Raw genomic sequence first — 24036 nt, forward strand, 5'->3', positions numbered from 1 at the left:
TAGTGTAGTTTGATTATTCAAACATCCCTGTTTCCAAATCCATTGCTCTTTTTAAGTCAAAAAACATCTGTGATAAGATACCCCAATGATGCTTGTGGTCTAGTTTGGTTAAATTTTGGCCAGTAGTTTCGTCGGAGAAGATTTTGTAAAAGTTAACGACGACAGACGACGAAGACGAAGAAGGTGACGATGGACGAAGGACGGCAAGTGATGAGAAAAACTCACTTGGCCCTTCAGGCCAGGTTTGCTAAAAATGTGACAGCCATTTCTTATATGTGCAACAACCTGAAGAGCATATCTGTATGACGCAAACAGAAAGTATATACATGTAAGTAATGGATCTGAAAATGTGTTACACAGTAAAGTTAACCAACAGAATGCTTGGTATATATTATCAAGAAGCTCTGATTTGTAGTTGCTGAGGAAAATGCAACAGAAACTTCTTATATGTGAATCATTGATTATCATCATACTTGAATGAAGCAAACAGGGAATAGATAAATGACGATTCTGAAAATGTGTTATACAATATAACTTCCTAAAATACAGCTTGGTACCAAATAACAAGTATAACTCTGATGTGTAAACACTAAAGGAAAATTAAATGCAATGGAAACTTCTTATATGGGCAACAATGGGAATAACATACAAGTATCCAGCAAACAGGAAGTAAACAAGTGTCAGATCTGTAATTGTGTTACACAGTATAACTTACTGATAAAAAAAAAATGTTTGGTTTGTAGTTGCTGAGAAAAATGTGACTGAAATGTACAACTGACAGACAGAGAGTTAAATCATACCGCTCCTTTAGGATATAAATAATTGAGATGTCAAACAATAATATTTCAAGAAAAACCAAAATATACCTTATCTAGTGTTGTGGTACTAATAATTTTTTTTTTTTAAATTGAACCAAACATTAAATGTTCTCTTAACATAAACATACCTATCCCAAACAAATCCTGGTATGGTACAGAAAAAATTGGGTTCTGAATTTTTTCACTGCTACTGAAACGATTGTAATATGATGCCATCGAAGATCTGAGGAAGTCAGGATCAGAAATGTGCTTGAATTCACCGATCTTTAAACATGTGAAAAGAAAAATATAGATAATACAGAAATACAGATATTGGATTTTCCAATACATGTGCACTCATTTTAAGCTATTTAATTAAGAACAATTTGAGCAATTCAATGTTGGCAGGTAATTTATTTTGTCTTATGAGTCGATTCGTTTAATTTTATGTCAACAAATACAGATTTAATATCTGGTTGAAAGATGATACCTGACTTCACTGTTAACTCTCATTGCATAAATGTGACTTATAGTAACACAATAAACTCTTTTAGACTGATATATCTATTCAGATCTGAAATTGGGATAAAAAACTATAAAAGTCAATGAAGCTTAAAATGTAGGTCAAAGTGACCCGTTCATAAATTCATCATAAAGTACTCTTTTTGCTTATTCTACAAGCTATATGATAACATCGTCTGTTTTTGATTAAAATTAAATACTGTATAGCGGGTTATTTTCACGGGGTGTTTATTTTCGCTTATTTTGGTGGATAAAGGAAAATAGCGAAAATAAATTCCGCTAAAATTTATGCATAAGTACGATACTTTCCAAGAGCTGGAGCTTTTGTAAACGATGTATTTTTCCGTTCGGCGGGTCAATAACGGTTTATGTTAGTTTTAACAACATCAATGCCAAAGGGCATTATACGTAGTATTACATATATTTTATAAAATGGCTAATAGGTGTTAATTAGTTTATTAGTGTCAAATAATATAAGTGTAAGGTACTCTGTGAGAGTTTTAACCTTATCAATTAGTGTCAAATTATATTTTAGAGTTGCAAGTCACTCTTGGTTATTTTAAAACTAATTAGTACACTAGCACTTGTTTGTCAATTTTTACAACTTTTTAGCTACAACCATTTCGGTATCCGCCAAAATATTTAATTGGTATTTAAGAATCCACCAAAATAAAACCGCCAAAATTTTTCGTATACTTTGTTGCCCCTATAATCGCGAAATTTTACACCTGCGAAAAAAAACTCGCTATACCGTAATAGATTGCATAAATCAAATCTAAAAAAAAAAATAGGCATTTAACAGGGTATTTAAACTCCCGAATTATGTATAATGATGCAATCATTGAAAATTGATTCTGTTATTGTTAATTATATTATGTTATAAATTCGGCTGTTAGATTTCCCTGATTAAATAGTATCACATTTTTCACTTTAGGGTCTTTCATAGCATACTATATGGTATGGATTTTTCTCATTTTTGAAGGTCATACTGTGACCTTTAATAAATTACATCATAGTCATTTAAACTCAGGTTGGTAGTTGTCACTTTAGCAATCATACGTACCACATCTACTTATCTTAAGTACTCTAAAATTTTAGTAACAATACAATACCTGTATTTCACCATAACTAACATCAGTCCTTGTTTGTAAGGCCATATCTTTCAACTTCTGTAAGGCATTTACACTTAATTCTGAAATAAAATTATATGCAATGCAAAAGATTATATTGTTGTATGCATGTTTACAGTATGTTTGCTGAACCGAACATAATAAATTTTTGGATAACAGATTAAATGATCTCCCTTTTTTTATTTAAATTATTCGTAAAGAATTCTGCAGAACTCAGTGTCTCACCTGTTATTTGGTGCTGTCAGTTTAATCATTTGTGTGATATTGACTGCCAAATACTAAGTGCATTCATCAATAAAATATGGGTAAAATAATCAAACTTCTTTGCACAGATGCTATTTCAGGAAGAAGCAACTGTGCAAGTTTAAAAAATATGTTTTCAAAATTTTTGTCAGGATATTGTAGTTTGATCTTAAAAAATTTTGTGCCCAAGTTTCTCAAATTTCAATGAAGATTTGATGAAGTTATTGCTGTCTAGAAAACTTTAACCTTAGACTGTATCTTACTGTAAACTGCCAAAAAAACTAAGTCCGTTAATCAGTAAAATACAGAACAATGAAAAAAAAATATTTCAAAATATTGCTCTGAATACTGTCTTTAGATCATGAGAGGTTTCTGTCATCCCAGGTTAATATAATTCCATAAAAGTTTGACAAAGCTATTGCTGTTTAAAATTAGAACTGTCAACATAGCTGGACTCAATACCCTCCGTACATGCATTTTAATTGTTTCTTTGAAATTAAATTCAATGAGACAATGAAATTTTGAGATTTTTTGTATTCAGACTTTCATTTTATATAATCATTGCCTCTGTGTTAGATTGGCACATGGTTACTGATAGGTCATTCTGAAATGATTATACTGACCCAGGAATAAGTCTGAGGTTTGTATTCTGTAAATTTAGAAATTTAAAGGTCAAAGTCAATGTCAATATGATGTTTCTGCATCCAAAATTTTGTCAATCTAAGTGATACACCACAAATATTATGCACCAAACACAAATCAGACAATTATTCACTATTAAAGGGGTCAAAGGTCAAATTTAAGGTCAGAGTGACCTAACTTTGATATATGACACACACCCATCCCAGGATGCATCAGCATACCAAGTTTGGTCTCCCTATAAGTTCTATAGTACAAAAGTTGTGTGCAGACCACATATCAGACAAGGTTTTACTATATATCATAGGGTCAAAGTTCAGAGTGACCTGACTTTGGTAAATGACATGCCACCTACCCATGATTCAACTACATACCAAGTTTGGTTTACCTAAGTTTTACGGTACAAAAGCTATGAGCCAGTTAGGAATTGAACAAGGTTTTTCTATCATAAGATCAAAGGTCAAAGTCAAGGTTAGAGTGACCTTACTTTGGCCTATGACACACCTCAAGTCCATGATGCAACTGCATACCAAGTTTGGTTAACCTATGTTTTAAGGTAAATTAGTTATGAGTCGAAAAAGAATGGGACAAGGTTTGACTATCATAGGGGTTAAAGGTCGAAGTCAAGGTCAGAAAGACCCAACTTTGATACATGAAACACCCTCAGTCCATGATGCAACTGGAAACCAATTTTGGTTAACTTAAGATTTACAATACAAAAGTAATTTTGGATTACAAAGGAACTTTATGCAAGTGGTGTTATTGAAAATTTAGTCACTGTTCAATTTCATTTTCTCCATTTAAGCGCAAATTAAGTATGAAAAGTTGACGATAGATGATTTAAATGCTGTTTTATACTTTCTGCAAATCATCTTCATATATCTATAGTTTTAATATTTGGCTTTAATTCCGAATATTACCCCATCTTAAAATCAGGAGAGATCAAATAGATGATACCAAAAGGAGAATCAATCCTATCAAGTCGAAGGAGAATATCATCACAAAAACTAACAAGAATGTGTCCATAGTACACGGATTGCACACTTGCACTATCATTTTCTATGTTCAGTGGACTGTGAAATTGGGGTCAAAACTCTAATTTGGCACTACAATTAGAAAGATCATATCAAAGGGAACATGTGTACTAAGTTTCAAGTTGATTGGACTTCAACTTCATCAAAAACTATCTTTACCAAAACTTTAACCAAAAACTTAAACCAAAAACTTTCACCTGAAGCAGGACAGACGGACGAACAGACGTACAGTCAGAAAAACATAATGCCCATAAATGGGGCATAAAAAAGTTGAAAAAATAAAGCAACAGTCTACAAAACATTACATAAACAAGAATGTGTCCATAGTACACGGATTGCCCACTTGCACTATCATTTTCTATGTTCAGTGGACTGTGAAATTGGGGTCAAAACTCTAACTTGGCATTTAAATTAGAAAGATCATATCAAAGCGAACATGTGTACTAAGTTTCAAGTTGATTGGACTTCAACTTCATCAAAGACTACCTTGACCAAAAACTTTAACCTGAAGCCGGACAGACGGACAAACGGACGAACGAACGGATGCACAGACCGAAAAACATAATGCCCCTAAGTGGGGCATAAAAACTAAAAACTGCTCTAGCAGCACAAACCCCACCAAAAAGGAGGGGATTTGAATTGAACTTCATTGTGAATAAGGCAAAATGTAACCATTTTGAAATATCTTAGAAAAAAAATCAAAGATGTATCCTTACATCAATTAAGTTACTGTAAATTCAAAAATTATTGTGACAGTATCAGGTTCGCAATAATAAAAACTTGAATGCATTTTTTCAGTAGTGATTTTCATTCACAAAATTTTTCCAATCGCATTACTCATGTTAATTAGATCACTATTTTTTACAAGTAATCAGAGATTCACGATTATAAATGCACACATTAATTTCTGAATTTACAGTATATAATTGCAGAACACTTACTAAATTTAAGTTTATTTTCGACTTGTGAGTTTGGATGTCCTTTGATATCTTTTACTGGCGTTACTTTTTATTGCTGTAATGTTATCAGGAAAATATGAATCTTATTGCAATACTATTATATATTTTGTGTGTGTGTGCTTTTTTTAAACAGTTATGTAGATGAAGTGAAATGTTTAGTTCTATCAAAGGATTCAATAATTACATTGATAAATACCATGATACCCCACATCTCCTTTTACTTAAATCAGTACAGATAAATTATTTTCAGATCCCTAACCAAGATTTCTGCTCTTCAATTCTAAATTTTATTTTTTCATTTAAAAAAAAACCTTCTGGTAAATATATCACAAAAAAGGGGAATCGAAAAAATGAGCCGATACTTACGCTGTCCAAGACCGTATGTCAATATCACAACACGGTTGCCCATCTTTTTATTTTCTTCCTTTATAACTTCAAGTGGTTCTCCACCGGCAGTTTTTTCGCCATCAGTTAAAAACAGAATAACTTTTCCTGAAAAAGTAAATTTTATAGGAAATATAAATTTGCATTTTTCAATGCTAAGCTGGTACCTATTTGACAACACGTTTTTATATGGTATTTAATACTATAATTAATGCTATGCTGAGCCTTCTTATTTTTAAATACATATTTTATAAAAAAAACATGTAATATCTCCTAAGGAAATATAATTTTCCGGAGTTTTTTTAAAGAACCAATATTTGTCAAACATCTTGTCTTGCAACACATGGTTTGTAAAAAAAGAAATAGCCAAAAATATGAATGACTACCATGCAAAATAAAGTCCCACACTGACAGTCAAATTGTTTGGCTGATCAGCAACAGAGTAACGATATTCATCATCATCCATGGTCATACATATCCTAACAGATTATCTATGGTTTTGAAAACAGATTGTTGCAGGATTGCCCTTGAGATGAGATACAGCCGAGAAACCTTCTTAAATAGAGAGACCATAAACGATATGTTTATCAATATTTATAATTACCTAGGCAACATTAATGACATTGGTTAATGGCAGCATTGTGTTCTCTCTCAATTCGACTGAGAAAAACCCATTATCGAGTAGCTTGAGATAAAAAATTATCATACAAAAAGATCAAAGCGTGTTAAAGAAAATAGCAATATTTAATAATGATTTATTTTACAGATCTCATGAAGGTTTTTTATGACATATATAACTAATTAAATTACAGAATACCTCTATCATCAGATGTGTCTGGCGTGTTCACAAAAAATTGGAAGGCTGCTTGCATTGCTGCTTCATAATTAGTAGATCCACCACTACTGATGACACTCACTTGACTCTTCATGAATTTAATATTAAGGGGTGTGGCTTTTGCTAATTCTGTTCCATGACACTCCCTGCGAATTGTACTAGCCCCTGGTATGTAAGCAGTGGTGCCGAAAGCGACTACCCCAAACTGAAAAAAAGTGGTCTCCATGCATAACGGTATAACAATAAGGGCAAAAATAGGTGTATTTTCTCTGTACTACCCTTTGCTGTTTTCATTATGTCATGATATTTTTGAATTTATTTATCCTTGTATGAAGATTAGCTGAGTGTATATGTACGTATTCATGCTATTGACACTTATATATGTGTATTTTCTGACCAATATGTTAAGTAGAGCCATAGACATGTTTACAATTTGGGAATTACAAAAAAAGTCATGTAGATTTCGTAATAAGAATGCAAAAATATTCCAGAAAGGACAGTTCATACAACATCTCATGATATTGATATTTCAACTCAGGACCTATATATAAGCCAGACACCTAGATACTCCAGTAAAAAGTCAATTTAAGTATTGAAAAATAACTACTTATTTTTTTATGGCTTCAGCAAAGTATAAAGGTAACATGGATTTACATTATCAAGAATATGGTAAATTTGGATTTTCTCATAAATGGTTACATAAAATAAGATAACACAACAACAAAAATTGATTCCAATTTGCTAGTTTAATATAGAAAAGGATAAATGCAAAAAAAGTATCTGCCAAGAAAACAAGTATAAGAACTGTTTGCTATAAAACTTATGTTGACCTCCGACTCACTATCTCGTTGATGTATACCTCACAATTTGTTTTTACTGATATCAGAAGTCATATAATATCAAAGTCAGTCAAACAAAAGATTTCTGAAAACATTTATTATATATACATATGTTAAGGATTCCTGTCAAGCAATCATGGTGCTTCAGTAGAGTATGTACTCGCCTAAGGTTGCAAGGTCACCAGCCAAGCCCCAAGGAGCAGTTTGAATTTATAAATGTAGTAGCCACAATCACAAACATCTTAATGACTTTCTAATCCCCTTCTCATCTTCCATCTTCCATCTTTGATAAACAAGAGTGCACACGCTGAAATGTCTCGCCTTCTTTACTAATCATTGATATTATGTTGATAGTCCTAAATATGAAGCTTTATTACAACTGTCACATAAACTTAACATTAACCAAGTAAACTAAACATTGACCAATGAACCATGAAAATGAGGTCAAGGTTAGATGAACCATGCTAGGCAGGCATGTACAGCTAACAATTCTTCCATACAACAAATATAGTTGACCTATTGCTTATAGTTTAAGAAAAACAGACCAAAACACAAAAACTTAACACTGAGCAATGAACCTTGAAAATGAGGTCAAGGTCAAATAAAACCTGCGTGACTGACATATAGATCATAAAATATTTCCATACACCAAATATAGTTGAACTATTGCATATAGTATTAGAAAAAAAGACCAAAACTCAAAAACGTAACTTTGACCACTGAACCATGAAAATGAGGTCAAGGTCAGATGACACCAGCTGCCAGCTAGACATGTACACCTTACAATCATTCCATACACCAAATATAGTAGACCTATTGCATACAGTATAAGAAAAACAGACCAAAGCACAAAAACTTAACTATAACCACTGAACCATGAAAATGAGGTCAAGGTCAGATGACACCTGCCAGTTGGACATGTACACCTTACAGTCTTTCCATACACCAAATATACTAGACCTATTGCTTATAGTATCTGAGATATGGACTTGACCACCAAAACTTAACCTTGTTCACTGATCCATGAAATGAGGTCGAGGTCAAGTGAAAACTGTCTGACGGGCATGAGGACCTTGCAAGGTACGCACATACCAAATATAGATATCCTATTACTTATAATAAGAGAGAATTTAACATTACAAAAAATCTTAACTTTTTTTTTCAAGAAGTCACTGAACCATGAAAATGAGGTCAAGGACATTGGACATGTGACCTACGGAAACTTCGTAACATGAGGCATCCATATACAAAGTATGAAGCATCCAGATCTTCCACCTTCTAAAATATAAATCTTTTAAGAAGTTAGCTAACGCCGCCGCCGTAGCCGCCACTGCCGTCGCCGGATCACTATCCCTATGTCGAGCTTTCTGCGACAAAAGACTCAGGCTCGACAAAAATAATAATTTGGATTAAGATCGAGGTAAAGGATCTTTGAAACTCTCCCTCTCTTACTCTTTCTAGCCATTTCTATTAAGCTGATCTTCTTAATCGTTTTTACATTACCCTGTCATTTGGATTAAGTGTTTCCAGGACTGATATGGCAGCTTCTTTGGCTATCTGTAGTAATGTCTTAGAATTATGCAAGTCTCTCATTGATCCAGATCTATCAATAACAACCACTACATCCTTCTGAACAGGGGTTGCCGTGGAAACATAAAACGGTCTAAATTAAAAATGATTTAATGGTATAATAAGAATAACATCTGTATAAACCTTTCAAGTTATAGGTCAACCTAAATAATAAAAGAGTATATTTTGATAAGGTCCAAATACAGTCACTATTTCTAGCTACAATTTCTTCCACTAGAGGATCTAGAGAGCCTGTGTGGCTCACCTTGGTCTTTGTGCATCTTCAAAAATGGTTATATGCTCCAACATTGTAGACAAGAATATAAATCGTGACAAAAATCTCTTTTTGTTGATATTGTATGGCTGATCATTTTTTCTGTTTAATATACATGATATACAGTTCCTATCTATCTTCTTTAGTTTTTGCACACAACACAGAAAAGTGCAAACAAAATTGTCTTTTATGGGAAATCACTCCTAAAAAGAGTCTACTAACCATGATAACCATTTCAGCAAAGGAGTATAGGTTCACGAAGGGTCAATATTGGCCCTATAATTCAGTAAAATTTAATTCAGTAATAATAGTAAACATCTATTTTACAAAATATTTTAACATATCTTACAAATACAAAATCAACTAGTTCTGATGTATAAGAACATGTATGATCATCATAACTGTGCACTTTTATGAAGACAATCATAATTTGAATAACTTTTTGGCAAAATTTTAATAGTTTTTGCTTCAAATGACATTGGCCACACGCAAGGACCACAACAATTTATTGTTAGAATGTGAATCTGGTCCATATACATTTTTGTATAACAAATTTAATTTGGTTAAGGGTATGGCCAATATTTCCTGGTAAAAGATCTAAAAACAAACAATCTGGCTAAAATTCTGTAAAAAAATTATACTTTTCAAGCTGTCAAAATGGTAACAAGAGTGCACACCCTGAAATGTCTTACCTGCTTTACTGACAATTGATTTTATGTTGAAAGTCTTAAAGATAAAGGTTTTACTAAAAGCATCACAGAAACTTAACATTCAAATGATACCTACCAGACAGACATGTTCACCATATAATCATTCCATACACCAAATATAGTTGACCTATTGCTTATAGTACTTGAAAAATAGACCAAAATACAAAAACTTAACATTGACCAATGAACCATGAAAATGAAGTCAAGTTCAGATGATACCTGTTAGAAAGACTTGTACACCTTACAATCATTCCTTACACCAAATATAGCTGACCTACTGCTTACAGTACTTGAAAAACAGACTAAAATACAAAAACTTAACATTGACCAATGCAATGAACCATGAAAATGAGGTCACGGTCAGATGAAACTTGCTTGACTAACATGTACCCATTACAATCATTCCATACACCAAATATAGCTGACCTATGTACTGCTTACAGTATTTGAGAAATGGAATCACGTAACTTTAACCTTGATCAATGATCCATGAAATGAGGTCGAGGTCAGATGAACTCTGTGTGATGGACATGTAGACGGTGAAAGAAACCCATATACCAACTATAGTTATCCTATTACTCATATCATACTAAGTAAGAAATTCACATGACAAAATATTCGAATTTTTTTCTAGCAGTCGCTGAACCATGAAAATGAGGTCAAGGACAATGGATATATGATTGAAGGAAACGTCCTAACATAAGGTATCTGCATACAAGATATAAAGCATTCAGGTCTTCTACCTTCTAAAATATAAAGCTTTATACAAAAAGTTTACGCTGCAGCCGCCACCAGATAGTAATACCTATGTCGCGCATACTGTGACTTTCAGGCGAGACAAAATGAACAGCAGACAGAAAACTGTTTTAGTTTTTCTAAATTTGCAAATTTAAGATCATAACTATAGGTTTTGGCATATTGTGATATTACAAAGTTCACATTTTAGGGTCAAATTAAGGCCTTTTGTGGTCATACTCCTTTGACTTATTTGTAGATCTCATCTTGCTGATCATTTTGCAATTTAAAGCAACTATCTATCTTCCATAATTTCCAAGATAATAGGAAAAAAACCTGTGCTTACTTGTACAATTTCTATTATGTGATAACCTGGTTTATATGTCTGAAATTGTTTACTTTAACTTAAACAATGTCAAATATCGGAGGGACCAGTTAATGAATCAAGGGACAAAATATTGTCCTTGATATAACTTTCTTTTTCAAAATGACCGATTTTCTTCTTATACTTAATAGAATGTATCTTACATTTGTCTTAAGTGTGTACACGAGGAGACCATAAGCTAACATCTAAATGTTCTTTTTATTTTTTTTGTTGGGTTGCTCTCTCATTGATCCCCAGTGATCGGGAAAGACGTGCGCCTTGCGCCAATTGCGCTTATCGACCAGAAATGGCGCATAGAGTGATAAATGTAAGCGCCCGCGTGGCGCATGATATTTTTCACTTCGTTTTGAAACGTTGAGATATCGTCAAATGGATTTCCGATCGTATTTCGTGCCGCCATGTGTGAGTACACAACTCCAATGATAGGAGCACCTATATATTTTTTGGGACTTCTCGGGTGTTTTCCTATGGTAATAATAGCAACATGCGGTATGACTGATTACCCAAAAAACGTAATTAACCATCATTCATGATATAATTTTTTATAAACAACTTTAAATTTGTGAAAATTGGCTAGTACAGTCGATAATTCTTCTCTAATTATAATCTTTTAAGTAAGCTTGCTATTATTTCGATTGAAAAATCCAAAAGCCTTTTTATGAATAGCATAGTATTTGTCTCCATAAAAGGGGCTTAACTGTCCTTGTCAATTTTTTTGGTCTTTGGCTCGTTTTGACATTAAACATGCCTTCAGCGAATTGTTGTTGTGTCTTATCAATTAACGTTGCTCTCTACTGTTATTCTTGTCATCGTGATGAAGTAATAATAATACAAGTGCAGAGGAAATACCAGAAACGTCCTCTAATACGGAACGTCTGGAATAAGTATGGTATCGACGAAGACCCAAATTTAATGTAAAAAAAAACATGAACATGAACAAGGGAACAGTACCAGTTTTAATATTGTAAATAAAGGTTATCGTAAATATTGCCCGGTTTGGAAGAAGTTATTGTATATTCATTGAAATTGAAATAACAAAATCACAGGAACAATTTCCATGATATTATTATTAATCATACTTGTAAGTACAGTGAAATATACTCTTTTTTTTATTTTTTTTTTTTATTGTTAACGAATGGCCCACTCATTTGACAACATGGCCCATTAATTCTAAAAATGGCCCATTGAATTTATTTTTGGGGGGCCCTGGGCCCATAGAGAAAAAATCCTTCCAGATCACTGGATCCCAGACCCACATCTCAACATAATGATATCTAAACATATTTACCTGAATCTTGGATCGTAATTGGAACAATCATTTAGTTTAAAGGATGGATAGTTTAAATATATCCCATCTTCTTTCCCAAAGTACTGCCATTTAAGGTTTGGATTAAGTCTGTAGTTTTCTTTCATCACATCTTGTATTTTAGTTGTCGGGAATGTCCGTTCTGACGGAGAATAGGATGATATTGTGACACAGGCTTGGTTCATGTTAACCTGTCATTAAAATTTAAAAAAAAAAAATAAAAAATAAATAATTATCTTTATCTGCTGATCTGATTATTCAATCTTAAATCATTGTAGGATTGGATCGATCAGGTGGGAGGGTTCAGAAGATTAGACCTCCTCTTCAAAAATAACTTTTTTTACATTTGAATTAAACTATCAAAAGTAATTATATAAAAAAATTAGTTTGATGGGAAAAAACACTAAGATATGACTGCAGACAACTACTGACTTTTATCAGTGTGATAACAAAAGGTAAATCAAGACACTTATACAATTATGACTTTTGGTGAGGTTAATACAATGATTTATCGATCCAAAAGAAATATTATTCACCGAGGCCAAAGGTAGAGTGTGAATGCCATATCTCTTGGGTTGAAAATCATTGTATCCACTGATATTAATGTCAACAATTGTTTTATTATATAACTTTTTTTATCCTTCACCAATTTTCTAGCATTTGCTCAAGATTATTTTAACTGCTCCTTGTTTTTATACTAAATATATCATCTGCTTTAAATTTGCAGTTGCTAACCTTTTATAACTTGAAATATTTAGTAACATTTACTAAAACAAAATCAACACTGAAAAAACAAAGAAGAAAAACAAAAAATTTGCATGAAGTCATAAACCTATGTCATTGATGTTGAATAGGAATAACTATATTTAGGTAGACGTTAGCTGTTCCAAATGTTATATTAACCTCTCATGATTTTTCCAACAAGGAATATAATGTTTTACAAAAGAAGACTCCCTATGTTTTAAGCCAATAGAAAAAACAGAAAATTTGTTGTCACATACTAATACAATCTGTCAAGTTGTAAATATTTCAGTCATATCACACAAACCTTTGTTCTAAATTTACTACTGTTAGTAAGCCCCGTTGCATGACAGCATTGGGGCATTGATGTAAAGCTTGAAAAACTGTCTATGTCCTCTTCAACGGCTTGTTTAATTCTCATCAAAGCTTGAATAGGCCCATCAAATTTGGTACTTAAGGAAGCTGAGATCTGCAAAATAATTAAACCACTTAGTTGCACTTTACATTAAATTTGTATTATTATGATGAAGTCTTAAACAACAACATGTATAGGGATAGCTAGTTATCTTTACAAAGCATTTTTTTTTATTGTAGATAGAGGATTGTTAATAGTTTTTACTAAACATAACTAGAGGCTCTCAAGAGCCTGTGTCGCTCACCTGTATTTACTGATGCTTTGGAAATCATGTAAAATAAGGTTCACTACAAACCAGTAAAAGTCTGAAATGGCCTATATCTGTACTCGACTATACTGATTTTTACTCGACCAGTCTGAATGGGTCTGAAATTTACTTGATAATACTCGACTGTAGTCTGAACCATACTTAACAGTCTGAACTTGTACTCGACCAGTACTTAACCGTTTTATACGTGTCTGAACCATGCTCGACCTAGTCTGAACCATACTCGACCTAGTCTGAATCATGCTTGACCTAGTCTGAACCCTACTCGACCAAGTCTTAACCAACCTAGACCTATTTTTTGTATCTATCTATTGTATTTCATCAATTTAAGAACTGTTTTTAACAACAGCTATTTCCCCTGGCTAGAAATTTGAACAACAATTTGAAATTAAAAATGTATTCAATATAGCATTGAAACCTAAATTTCACAATAAACATAATATAACTTCAACACCATATTCATCAACACTTATATACATACATATATATCACCTTTAAAATAAAAATAAAACAAGCTGATCAAATAATCTCAAAACTGAATTGTGACTAATATTTTCAATGTTATTCAAAAATTTTTGAATGATTCAGATATATTTTATGGTTACTGGACAATTTTCACCATTTACTTAAGCCTAGTCAAGGATTTGTATAGTGAGACAAGGATACAAATCCTTGGCCTAGTAGAGATTTATGGTGTCATTTGAGTTTAGTTAATAATGCAGTGAACATTTTTTTATTAAAATATATATAAAATAGCATATAAAGCAACTTGATAAATTCAAAAAATGACACCTTTGTTTTGTTAAACCAAGAATTTAATATAATCATGATAATAGAACTTCCATAGTAATCCTGTGATAAACTTTTAAAAAAGGAAATGTGTTCCAAAGTTACAGTAAAAATTTATTTCAATTAAATTTAAATAATTTTTGTCAAAATTAAAGACATGGCATACAAGAAGCACTTTAATAAGGTTTAATTACCTCAGTACATGTATGTTTTACAGGTAAAAAGAATGCCCTATTTTTCTTAAACTCGTGTATTACTTATCTAGTGAATTCAAAAGGCCTTGTGATTTAAGTTTCACAGGATGTTGCAATTTTGAATGAATGTTATTTAGAATTTAATACTCTCTGACCAGGTGTGATCTTTTTCACGAGTTTGCCCCAAGCAGGAGGTATTACTTTATACTTCACCACTAATCAGAAGAACAATTTTATTAATTTCTTTAATTTTTATCCCTTTTTGATATAAATTGTATATAATATATCCCAAATTATAATAATAGATATATTTCTAAAATAAGGTAAAACAATTTCAGTGATTTTGTTGGCTGTTGTTACCTCATTAAAAAGATAATTATATAACTATTGTACATTTTTGTATGTAACCATGAAACCTATGTAGTTTTTATTTAGGAATTTAGGAAAATTAATTTAAAAAAAACACATGCTAACAAGAAGCACCTTAATAAGGTTTAATTACCCTCAGTATAGGTGTGGTTTTTAGGTAAAAGAAAATCTTTTTTTAACAAAACTCTAAAACTTTAAAATTAATATAATTAAATTATTACATAAGATAATTTGATTTAACTATCTCTATTTGATAAATCTGAGAATCATGTAATAAAAATCTGTTTTTATAATATATCTTTATTTTATTGTGGCTGTTGTCATGTCAGTTAAAAAGAAATTTATTTTAACAGTTAAAATTTAGAAAAAGTAGAGGTTATTTGGTCAAGTATGGTTCAGACTGGTCGAGTATTGTTCAGACCTTTGGTCGAGTATGGTTTAGACTGAAAAAAATAGGTCGAGTACAGGTCGAGAATGGGTTAAGACAGTTTCAGACTGGTCGAGTAATAGTTCAGACTATTTTCAATGACAAAGATAAGGGTCAAGTACAATTCAGTACAGTCAAGTATGGTTAAGACTGGGGTCGAGTAATGTCGAGTAAAATTCAGACCAATTCAGACTGGTCGAGTAAAAATCAGTACAGTCGAGTACAGATAAAGGCCATTTCAGACTTTTACTGGTTTGTAGTGGTTAAAATCATAATTAATAGTATTAGATATAAGATATTATAATGATATCTAAGATAATAACAAAAAACTGTAAAATTTTTGTAAAATTACTAACTCAGGGGCAGCAACCCAACAACGGGTTGTCGGATTTGTCTGAAAATTTCAGGGCAGATAAATCTAAATCTGATGAACATTTTTGCCACCTGTCAGATTTGCTCTAAATGCTTTAGTTTCAGAGATATAAACCAAAACCTGCAGTTTACCCCTATGTTCTATTTTTAACCAAGTCGGCCATGATGGTTGGAAGGCGGGGTCATCGGACAAAATTTTAAAACTAGATACCATAATAATAATTGTGGCCAAGTATGGTTAAATTTGTCTCAGTAGTTTCAGAGAAGAAGATTTTTGTAAAAGATTACAAAAATTTACAAAAAATTGTTAAAAATTGACTATTAAGGGCAACAACTCCTTAAGGGGTCGACTGACAATTTTGGTCATGACAACTTATTTGTAGATCTTACTTTGCTGAACATTATTGCTGTTTACAGTTTATCTCTATCTATAATAATATTCAAGATAATAACCAAAAACTGCAAAATTTCCTTAAAATTACCAATTCAGGGGCAGCAACCCAACAACGGGTTGTCAGATTTGTCTGAAAATTTCAGGGCAGATAGATCTTGACCTGATTATCAGTTTTATCCTGTCAGATTTACTCTTAATGCTTTGGTTTCAGAGATATAAGCCAAAATCTACATTTTACCCCTATGTTCTATTTATAGCCATGGCGGCCATCTTAGTTGGTTGGCGGGGTCATCGGACACATTTTTCAAACTAGATACCCTAATGATGATTGTGGCCAAGTTTGGGTAAATTTGGCCCAGTGGTTTCAGAGGAGAAGATTTTTGTAAAAAGCTAACGACGACGGACGACGACGACGACGACGACGCCGACGCCGACGGACGACGGACGCCAAGTGATGAGAAAAGCTCACTTGACCCTTCGGGTCAGGTGAGCTAATAAAAGAACAGAGTTCCAATGTCCCCCGCATTGCACATATTTCAAAATTATTAAACGTGTTGTTTTCAATTTTTTTATCTATCCAAGGTACATTGGCAATAACTAAAAAAAGCACTTTTTTTTGTTCTTTAAAACTTTTTATAAATATCTTAGAGAAATGAAGGCTTGAGAGCAAATTCGATATGATTTCCATTATAATAATTAATATTTCCAAGGGGCATAATTGTTAAACATTTGATCAGCACTTATTTTAAAAAGTGTCAAAGACATTGCTGATATAAACCTATGATATAAGTTTCATACAATTGTGGCAATAATTGTACACATGAGAGCGCTGACAATACAATTTTCCATATAATCAATATTTCCAAGGGGCATAACTCTTTTAAAAATAGCTGATCATCACTGATTTTTGAACTCATCAAAGACAATGATGATATAAGTTTCATAAAAATCTGGCAAGAATTGTATACATTAAAGCGCTTATAAGGCAATTTTCCATATAATTAATGTTTCCAAGGGGTATAACTCTTATAAAAGTAATTGATCGACACTGATTTTCGAAATAGTCCGAGACATTGCTTATATAAACCTATGATATAAGTTTCATATAAATCTGGCAAGAATTGTACATGTGAGAGCGCTAACAAGACCGGATGACCGGATACCCGGTATTTCTATGTCCTCTGCAACGCGTTGTTGGGGGACAATAAAATGGTATAAAATGGTAAGCCTATAAATTAAATCTGATGTTTAACACTATAAATTTGTGTGTATGTTTTTGTGTGTGAAGTGACTAAAAGATCTAGTTTCATTCTGTAAACCAACTTATTTTCTGGGATACTATATTTACACGCTTATAAAAATAAGGAGATGAGGTATGATTGCCAATGAGACAACTATGAATCAAAGTACAAATAAGGTCACCTGGTGGATGTAAGCAATTATACACAACTGTATGGCCTTCAACAATGAGAAAAACCCATACCGTATAGTGGGCTATAAAAGGCCTTGACATGAACATTATGAAACAATTCAATTGAGAAAGCTAAAGGCCTAATTTATAACAAAACAATTAAAGAAAAACAAATATGACAGACATGAACCAACGACAACCACTGAACTACAGGCTCCTGACTTGGGACAGACACATAAAGAATGTGGCAGGGTATAAACATGTTTGTCTTAGCTCTTTCTTGAGACTTTAATTTGCAGCAGTCAGTTTTCTAAATTTCTTGATGTATTTCTATAGGTTGCACTTTGTAAATACAGTTGTTTCACAAACCACGCTTCTTTTGGGGAGATATATAAGATTCATAGATATTTAAATGTTTTGTTTACGTACTGGTTCCCAGATATGATCTCTATGTTGCATCTCATAGAGACATAACTTGGGAATGTTACCAGTATAAATACACATGGGTAGCAGCCAAAATGAGTTCTGAGGAAGACCCAAAGTGAAGAGAGGGGTAGTACAGAATTTTAGTATAACTTTAAACTTAAGTTCGGGGCACATAAATGTTGAAAAGATGCCACACAGCCCTATGTAACTTTACCTTTGAAAAAAGTAGTAGTGCATATGAACTTTTCATTCTACAATATATTTTTTTACGAATCTTCATAGTAAAAGTTGCAGAGTTTTAGCCATAAAAGGAGTTCCTATTCATATATGGGAAATTGCATTGTGTATATTTACAGAAGTGCAACCTATAAGAAAAGATCCAAGTTCTACACTCACTATTATAGATCGCAACAATTCATGTCCATCTTATTTTTCTTTTCGCAAATGTTGCTCACAAAAATTAATTGGTTTACAGTATTTAAGTGCCAGTCTTTGTAAGAATGGGGCAATTTAGAAGAATATCAAAACATGGCAGAGAAAAACCCATTGACCTAACATTCCTATTTTTAAGTTAATCTCATCCTGAGTTATAAATGGTAGCTTGGTCATTCGTTTATGTGTGTCTGACAATTCAAGAAATCTCTTGATAACTTTTGGTTAGAATGATAGCAAGTTACAGAGTCTTAAAAAGCTCCCCTTAATATTTAATTTCTAGTGCATTTCAACCAAATTATATCTTGAAATACCACAGGTAAAGGAAACAAATGTTATATTCATGCATTTATAACTATACATTTTGAACATAAATCAATGTTAACTTGAGTGGGTTTTTGATTTTCATGTGTTCATTTAGCACTGCCTGATTCTTAGACAGATTGGCACTTAAACACAGATTACCTCTGTTACTAGTCCCTCGCCATCCAATAATGAGTTCGTGTAACGTAGACTGTTATAATGTTCCTGAATAAAAATAATAATGAAAGGTAATAAAAAAAAACCTGTACACTATTTAAACAGTCATTAAAAAACCATATGCAAGATGGAAACTATGAACAACAATCATTCTTAGAGTATTGTATGGCAATACATAGCCCCCTACCGGGTAAAATTCATTTTACTGGAACAAAATGCTAACTTGTTCCATAACTTGTCATGGTGTAAACAAAAAGTAAATATCATGTCAATATCTTCAAGCATGACTAAAAACAGTGAGGAAAACTGATTATATGAGTGAAAAAAACATTTATTTTTTAGATATGATTAATAGTTCTCTAAAATTAGATATGATGTAATACAGTGTATATCTATTTTCAAATTATAACCAAATATAATTAATAATTCCAAATATTTTTTCTTTCATTTGTCACAAACTATATAGATTTGTAACTTATCTATAAAATGTCAACAACTTTTATCTACACAATGTAATGTATTGAAATATATACATTAATAAAAATAGATCATTATCTATTTAAAGGATTTCTCTTCATAATTCTTTTTTATACAGACCTTCTAAAATTCAAACTGACCACACGCACGATACACGCACGCACGATACACGCACAGTGAATGCACAATACACGATACACGCACGATGAGCGGTGAGCGTTACACGGAGGATTAACGAAAAATGAATGATGAATGATGAATACACGATACACGCACGGTGAATGATTCATTGACGAATGAACGATAAGCGCTTAATACACGGTTCTCAAAGCCATTTTATTTGGAATTGCATTTAAAATTGATGTATGATAATGAAAATCTATAAGGGTATACAAATTTTAGATATCTCGCTTTCTGTGTTGATTGGTCGACAGTTTCACTAAACACTCCATGTATTAAATAAATTAATTGTAGTATAGTATTTCCAATATCAATGAGTGTTGTCAAATTATAAAACTCATCGATTTTATAATTCTACTTAATATAAATAATTTATAAATTGCTACGTTTTAAAGAGTGTCGATTCCAGCCATTTTTAAAAAGAGGGTTCTCAACCCAGGATAAAAGGGGTGGTTTTAACCATATGTCCCCATTCAAATGCATTGCCCCCTTCTTTTAATCTGCCTAAATTTGTAACCTTAACTAATTAATTATCATATGTTTACGTTCCGAAATTTAGGAAATATTTGTATGTTTCGAAGTTAAGTATGATGTCCATTATCACTGAACTAAAATTCATTTTTGTTTAAGGACCAGCTGAAAAACGCCTTCGGTGCGGGATTTTCTACCCATTGGTGGCCTTCGACTGTTTTCTGCCTGTACGTCTAAACACTGCTAAGGACTTATAATATGCCACTAAGGACTAGAAAGGACGTGTTACTTGTACTCTGTTTTCATACTATGGTAGAGATAGATAGATTTTTATTACATAAATTCCAATTTTTAAAGAAAAAGAATCACCATTAAATGAGTAGTTGAACAATATTTGGAACGTGCCGGTTTTTCCTTGATATTGCCGAAAATCAGTGATCCGACTGACACGAGCGAACTTACATAACAACTGATTAAACAATCATAATCTCTTTTTTTTTTTACTTAAGTTACAATGTTCCTTATATTATCAGAATCGTATGAGTTAATTTAGAGCAAAATATATAATTTGTCAGAAAAATCTGATTCGTACAAATTAATTAGAAATAGCTAAGAAAATGAAATTTACCAAATAATGAGAAAATTTAAACATTTGTAATACCAAATACTTCATAATATACTTCTGAAACGACTTTTCGTCCTGAATATGCATGAAATTTTTGCCACTGGACGTTTAAACAACCACTGAATAATCAATCAATCAAATTTTGCTCTCAGTAAAAATGAATTAAACAATATAAGCCACAATTGTATCCATCATCTGTTGTTTGTTTGTACAGTAAACATACTGAATCATTTTATATTCCTTATACAATTTCAAGTATGTAATAAAATTCATACATATTTTCAAACATCCTGGCACTTCAAATTTCTAGGAGGTGAGATTCTCGGGGTTTTACCTGAAACTCTTTGGGAAATGCAATTTTTAATTCCAATTCCAATTCCAAACTGTAAAAGATATCACAAGGTTTTTTAAAATGCAAAATTAAAAAAATATTTTTATTCTAATATATCTAAATATCTGGGTTATTTTCTTATCCAAATAATTATTTTTTCCTTTTTTTTAGGAAAAAGTGTTATCAGTTATGGCCCCCTCATTTTAGACATGACATTTTGCTTGATACTGTATGAAGATTATTCGTTGCAACTTTTATGAAGAAATTACCGACTTTTTTTTAACTAGATAAATATACAACAAAAATACCGTTTTTTCTTCTTGTATCAATTTCTTTTCACAAAAATTAAATATTAACAAAGAATTGTTACCCAAATGTAGAGCCCAATTTTATAACGAAGATATTCCTAATCTCTTTACCGAAATCCGCATATCTTTATCTTTTGAAACAAAAAAGTTAAGGATGTCTGTTCAAAGGACAAAAATGTCCATGAAACTGAAATGTTATCAGTAAAAATTTTTAATGTCGAATAATTCAAACCCATTTGTCTTTTAAATATTAGCACATGAAGATATAATTTTTATTACATATACAAATTGATTTTGTAAAAATTAGCTTGTATATATGTGAACTTTTGTAAAAAAAAATCACTGTGGTTCTAAAACTGTATCACATGCCTATAATTGTCCTAAAGCTAAATGTCATCGTCAGATTATGAGGGTCTGAATAGGGATTCATTATTTCTGTATTCTATCATTTTAGGCAATTTTTTCTAATCGTTATACCTTTTGTCAATCATTCTTTATTCCATATATTCTAGTACCTCATCATTTTCTTTTCTATATATTTGTCTGGTTATTTTTTGTATTCTTTATTTTTTGGTCAATAATTTTCTATTCTATAAACCCCCATCCACACCCTCATGTATAATGGAAGACGATAAACATTTTAGTATACATACCATCCGTTGTCACTTTCACCTGACATACAAACCACAAATTGTTATTTTTACCTGGACACGGGACTTATATAATTACGTAATAATAACGGATATAGTAAATTCAGTAGAATATAACCTGTATCAACGCACTGGCTTGTTAAATGAATATTGATCTGACAACTGTTTATCATATTTTTAGTTATTTTAAAATTGAGAATGGAAATGATGAATATGTCAAAGAGACAACAACCCGAAAAGAGCAGATGACAGCCGAAGGCCACCATATTTGATAAGGTTTTAGTTTCTAATGAGACAGTATAACCATCGTATTTTCAGAAAATCTCTAAACGGATAATGAGAGTTTAGCGACCTTGACTGGCTATACAGCCCAAGCACGGTCGGTCTCTAAAAGTTGCTGAATTTAAGAGCCTATATCAAGAGATAGGCTTTACCTAGCTTTAGGTGTTTAAAAAATATCCATTTAAGAACCAAATCTGGCTTCTTTATATTTATACCAAAATTGAGTTCAAGGCAGTGTTTTGTCGAAGAGAACAATTACACAAAGTGCAACATGCGAGAAGAGGTTTCATTTCCCTTATTTATTTTTTATTAAAGTGAGTAATCTTTTGAGATTACTTCACGGAAATATATTTTAAATGAAAAGGTGCAACTGGATGCATCCCTAAAAAACAAATTTAAATATATATATATTACCTGAAGTCCTGTAAAAGCAGTGAAAGCGCTAGTAAAAGTGATGAATTGAAACCGTTATTATCTTTTATTAAAGTTCTTGTATGTTACCAGCATACGGATTCTACTTAACTTTTCTTTATATATATATATATATAATTTAAATTTGTTTGTTATATATATATATATAAAATGACGGATATTCGTCAATCAGACAGCAATCCAACATAAACACGAGTAAGTTACCTGACATCTAGAATAAGAGGTTTAAAGCATACCCTGCGCTGGTCAACTTTCTGAGTTGTGGGTAAAATTCAATATACATGTAGGACTGTGAAACGGGAAATATACGAAAGATTTGTTTTTACGTACGATGAAGTGTCATTTCCTCAATACATACGGGTCCACCGTGAAACTATTCTTATGATTATATAACGGTAAATGATGATCTCATTAGAGGAACAAATTAAGTAAAGATACATGTTGAAGCAAGAATAATTTCCACATGCAAAACATCAAATAGGACGATCTCTAAATTAGTACGCGGCAACTTTAACTATTACATTCATAGACAATAACACTAGTAAATGCTTTATATACTGACATTGAAACAAATATACTGCTCATAATAATTGCACATCTGTAGACTTTAATCTAGGTATCCCGCGTTATATAAACCATCGCAAACCATCGAACAGCTCATCGCACTTCGGCGCAGACCAGCGCACTTCACGCGTAGCCATCAAACTTTATGATCTCCATTGCACCTCCGAGTCATACACACATATATATTCCGATTTTCTAATAATGGTTTTTATTATTTAAATTCCCGTAGGTATTGCCCAAAGAAATAGGGTTTATTTAAGGGTTTACACACCTTCATAGCTAAAATATTTTGATACTTATATCACGAACAGATATCTATGACAAACATTTCTTAAATTGTCGGTATATAAATTTAGATATTTTTTTTAAGATACGTAGGTTTCAGCTACAGCAGACTAAATTGGCTTTTGATGGATTGAAGGCTTATGTAAAAATAAGAAAATGTGGTATAATAGCTAGTGAGTCAACTATTCAAGAAAGTTCAAATCAAGAGGAATGCTAGCAGTTATATCTATACGACCTTCAATAATGAAAAAATACGGGAACTGTAAAGTCGGTTATTAAAGGCCCCGCCCCGACATGAAAAAAATATGAAACAATTCAATTGAGCAAACTAACGGCCTTCCTTATTTGAAAG

At 32.0% G+C, this 24036-nt stretch overlaps 1 protein-coding gene across 1 annotated transcript in view; it reads right to left on the reverse strand.

The window, feature by feature from the left end:
* LOC127723607 (VWFA and cache domain-containing protein 1-like) overlaps positions 1–12752 on the reverse strand; it is a 50044-nt gene extending 37292 nt beyond the window's left edge. Inside the window, exons 1-6 of the mRNA XM_052230300.1 lie at positions 12344–12752; positions 8886–9045; positions 6526–6748; positions 5691–5816; positions 2432–2511; positions 947–1082 (exon numbers count right to left, since the gene is read on the reverse strand). Of these exons, the coding sequence (XP_052086260.1) occupies positions 947–1082; positions 2432–2511; positions 5691–5816; positions 6526–6748; positions 8886–9045; positions 12344–12546 (928 nt within the window). The 5' untranslated portion in view covers positions 12547–12752. The remainder of the gene's footprint in view (positions 1–946; positions 1083–2431; positions 2512–5690; positions 5817–6525; positions 6749–8885; positions 9046–12343) is intronic.
* Between the last annotated feature and the right edge of the window lie 11284 nt (positions 12753–24036).

This window comes from Mytilus californianus, unplaced genomic scaffold (genome assembly GCF_021869535.1).
Source record: "Mytilus californianus isolate M0D057914Y unplaced genomic scaffold, xbMytCali1.0.p SCAF_13, whole genome shotgun sequence".
NCBI lineage: Eukaryota > Metazoa > Mollusca > Bivalvia > Mytilida > Mytilidae > Mytilus > Mytilus californianus.